Source organism: Haliotis rubra, unplaced genomic scaffold (assembly GCF_003918875.1).
Source record: "Haliotis rubra isolate DU_JTF1 unplaced genomic scaffold, ASM391887v1 Scf121, whole genome shotgun sequence".
Classification (NCBI taxonomy): domain Eukaryota; kingdom Metazoa; phylum Mollusca; class Gastropoda; order Lepetellida; family Haliotidae; genus Haliotis; species Haliotis rubra.
Genome location: NW_025765126.1, coordinates 1,571,156 through 1,575,852, shown reverse-complemented (window position 1 = coordinate 1,575,852; position 4,697 = coordinate 1,571,156). Strand labels below are relative to the sequence as shown.

At 35.9% G+C, this 4,697-nt stretch overlaps 1 protein-coding gene across 1 annotated transcript; it reads left to right on the top strand.

Moving 5' to 3' along the window:
• Positions 1-1,107: 1,107 nt before the first annotated feature.
• LOC124265327 lies at positions 1,108-2,479 on the top strand. Its single transcript, XM_046700114.1, is given in 3 exon segments — positions 1,108-1,123; positions 1,436-1,555; positions 1,558-2,479. Coding segments are annotated over 3 exon segments (915 nt in total). The 3' UTR covers positions 2,337-2,479.
• The last annotated feature ends 2,218 nt before the right edge of the window (positions 2,480-4,697 follow it).

Genomic DNA, 4,697 nt, shown 5'->3' with positions numbered 1-4,697 from the left:
CATTGCTATTTCTATGTCTTTCATATCTTTTTTCAGAGTGCCCAGAGTTTTCATTATCCCCTTATTCACTGTAGATGTATGTTTTCATTATGTAGTGTAGTCTGTTCTCAGAGAGAATATTGACTTGTATACGTTTCACAAATTACACACATCAGAGTAGATTCATTCATGTTTTTTAATGATGGAAAGATACATGTAAATAATATTCATAATGACAATAAATAATAAACATCATCATAGTCATGTCAAACATTATACATTCGCTTTTTTCAGACTAAACACCAGCAAGCCATCCACCCAGTCGACTGCTTCAGTTCAGGTATTGTTACCCAATGACCAAGCAGAAAACAAGTCCACTGACTTCCTGATCAACACATCTACACAGACTGATGAAACATGTATGTATATATGGAGATTCTGTGTTCATTTATTCCTCGGTGGTTGCATTCTTTAGGTAGGATACCGCATGATCTCTGTAAAACATGGCTAGTTTCATTAACATTGACTGCATGAAAGCAATATCTGGAGTTATTCTCTCCACATGCATGTCCAGTTGAGTGAACACAATAAATTCACAAAACCTGCACCCAGTAACCATCAACTGACCTTGTACTTGTGCGTAGTGATGGTGAGATCTTTTCAAAGAAGTTACACCATTTTCCTTTTTAAGGAAAAAAAGTCTAAAGCTTCACAAGCATTGTCAATGGTCATGTTGCGTGCTGAGTAGGGACATTTGATCTCAACAATCCCACTTTCACCATTGTCACAAATCTTGCCATCAGGTGTTGCTCCCAAAAATGAAAACTCATTGTTTACAACAAACCCACATTCATGAAAATGTCTGTCTGGATATTTCTGATGGTACCTTGCCTTAGCATCTTTTTCATGTTTCTTCCCATATTCTAGTGATTGTGCTTTTATATTTCTTCTAGTGAAAATAGAGTTCAAGAAGCCATGATTTGGTCTTTTTTTTCTGGACAAAACCTTTCCAAAACTTGATGCAGTTAGACGTTTCCTGCGTTCATCAAACCAGAGTTCATTTGACTGACTCTGTGTTTTCATTTCAAGAGATTTGGGATCCTTACAGATTGTATCTTCATCATTTAGATGAGCAAATTCCTGGGTAAGCTTCACTGGTGGTGGCAAGATAACACTGGTGTTCCCACATATGTGTGTAGTTGGTGTTGCATTCTTGATGTGTTTGATCTGAAATTATAAATAAATCATTCAAATATCTTGTCGTTTCAGGGATATCAGCAATGGACGTACTAGCTCTGGCAGCAGAGAAACATGATTTGGAGCAACAATTACAAGACAAGTCAAGAGAAATAAGAGAGTTGAACATCAAAGTGGCATCACATGAGAAGACAATTCAGGAATTACAGAGAGAGCTTCAACAATCATCATTATTTTCCATAGATGTTGTGATCACCAGGGGTAAAAAAAATCAAAAACTTATTCAAACACTATACAGGTGTTACATATGTGAGATTTCTCACACTACTAACATTTCTGCTACCCCAAGGAGAGGACATTGATTATTCATCAGGAGAAAAGACATCAAGAGACTTAAACCTCAGGATGCATTATTGCTTACTCTCTGTCGGTTAAGGCATGGGTTTGGACTTAAAGACATTGCAGTTCGCTTTGGACTAAGTCCTCAGTCAGCAGGTATCATTTTCAACACATGGCTTGATCTGTTATATTTCAAGCTAGGGCAGATTCCAATATGGCCACATAGGGATGATATAATACAACATATGCCTGTAAAATACCGTAGAGACTATCCAACAACATTAATTATCATTGATGGGACAGAAGTCAAAACACAGACCCCATGTGCTGTAAGTTTGCAAAGTCAAGTCTACAGTGATTACAAGTCCTCTTCTACTCTTAAGGGTTTGATTGGATGTGATCCAAATGGAAGCTTAATGTTTGTTTCAGAACTATTTACTGGTTCAATATCTGATAAAGCAATCACTGAACAGTCTGGGTTTTATGATGTCATTAAGTCAATGAAAGAAATTGGACACATTAATGAAGGTGATGGCATCATGGTTGACAAAGGTTTTTCTATCAAGAATGAAGTTGAAAAACTAGGTTTGAAACTGAATATACCTCCAAAAGGAAAGACAGGAAAACAATTCAACATGGGAGAAAATTCATGTACAGAAAAAGTGGCAAAGCACAGAGTTCACATTGAGAGACTTATTAACAAGGTGAAACAATATAAATTATTGTCAAATTGTGTTCCAACATCTCTATTCTCAAGGATAAACAAGATTTGGTCTGTTTGTTGCCACCTGACATTATTTCAGGATGTTTTTGTTAAGTAATGGTGCATATCTAAGTTGTTCAATGAGGCCAAGCTACTACTGTATACAGCAACTCGTAATAAAACAAACTTTCAAACACTTCTGAAATGTTTTAAGTTAGTTGCACCTCTTTGACATAGATATGTAAATATATACCTGATAAGATAGTGCAGATCCAATTGGCACATCTCCCATAGGAGTTTGCACCGAAGGCAAATCATGTTGTGCTGTTCTATGCAGGAGTGGTGTGCCCTGTAGAGTTTGAAGACTTGCCATATCAACCCTTGGTAGCCTGAAATACACAGATATACATACAGATCATATACGAAAAATCATCTTACAGTTGTGTTTGTAACATGAATTCACATCATTAAAAAATGCAGATTTTCTATCATGAATAGAGAATTCCTTCATTCTGTTACATAAGGGCAGTTATCATTCTTAACTTGTAATCAAGTAAAAAATGTACATATGTTTCATGGATATCTTGAATTATCAATTTGAGCAAAATGTCTGATGAAATAAGAATAAAACTATACTTGTAATTCATGTTGGTGTGGCATTGTATTGGCTTCCGCTTGCGTTGCTCAGTTGGTCTAGCAACCACAACCTGGCTGATAGGCACTGGCAAGATTTTGTCTCCCCTTGGCTTGTTCCATTGTTGTGGCATGGATGTGGAACTCAAATCAGATGGAATTTCTTTGAAGTTGTGGAGCTTGAATCCCTGCAATGTCTTGATCAGACCTATTATATGGGAACACTTCCCACTTAATCTGAAAGAGAAATAGCAAAGATCAAATTTATTTAGCAGATTATGAGTAGATTTTATGGTTTACTTGATACTCAGTAGACTGGTTCAAATAAATAAGGCCTTGACCATACAAATGTTCTAACCTAATATTTAAGATTTTCTTCAAGCATGGATTTATTGGGAAAATGCTGGACCAAAAAATTGTGGTATATTTGCATTAATTCACTTTGAGAATTTTATTATTAGAAATGACTAAAACTTCATAAACAACATTTGATTTAGGGCCTCTCACAATTATATAATTAAAACCAAACGGTATTTTGACATTGACAAGTGTGGCCTCTACGTTCTAGACCCTTTCAAGATTGGCTGTACTATGCATCACAATAAATTAAAATCGTACGCACACATTTTCGTAACAGGTATAAAATCATCTGCGAAAATAGCAACTTACCCAGCTTTACAAGAGCAATAAGCATATTTGATTCGGTCGACATCAAGGTCAAGTGACAGTCGATGAGGCGAGTTGTTTTTCCTGAGTGATGGCCAACACTTGGCGGATACGGTCGGGAACTGAAGTGTCACCTCATGAATGTAGCCTTGCTGGTAATAATTAAGTCCCCTTTGCATGCTCTTAGTCGATATTTGATCAGCAATCGGTAAAAAGGACACAGAAAAGTTTTCAGGAATGCATGCGAGACAATTGCTTTGCTCGGCGGCGGCCATTTTGTTAGAAAGCTTGGGGTGCCTCGCGACAGTATCCAAGGGGGCGGGGCTTAGCGAAGATGCGCGGATCCATGAATTACAGTCAGTAATTAGCAGATGACAATCATTATAACGACTTAGCAAAATGCCTCAAAGGCTTAATAGGCCTTTATTATTTAATCTTTTTAATGTCTGATTATCGTTGATAAGGAAATCTGTTATCTATTTTATCTCTTCTCTGTTGTAAAAGTGTCGATAATCTTATATAAAGACTTTAAAGGGAAAAAGGTCTCCATTTTTTTTATAAACATCTATCTGTATTAAGTTCTGGAAAGCAGTGCAAAAGATGATGCCTTTCAGAAATATTTGAAAATTTCTATGGGAAAACTATCATGTCCCGGGCTCATATTTTTCATTGAGTTTATAGCAACAGCTATTCATATTTCTTTTTCTAGTTCTTATGAAAGATTTTAGTTAGTGCGGTTGTGTCTTTTAAACTATCTAATCCTTCAACGTCAATATTGTCTATCGACTAATACATTTTTCGTAAAAGTGTTCCTGTTCGTTTATTTCTCATATGTTATTTCTTCATCTTTATCAGTAACACAAGCATTGACAGGTTCATCCATAGAGTTCATATTTTCTGAATGGTAGAGGTCATTTTCCTTCCTTCGTTATACCACTGTATTCTATTACGGATGTGAATCCTCCCATTTCTAATTTTTAGATTTCTTTTAGAACGTTTTGATAGTTTGGATAAGAATGTCCGCTGACGTTTTGAAAGTCGTTTCCTACTAATTCCAATATAACCTTTTTCTATTTCATTATATATTTTTTTCTATTCTATTTGTTACAAGTGTGCAGAATATGAGATCAAAAATATCTCGAAGAGAAGCGAATCAGTAAATGTAGATGTTAATACCTTC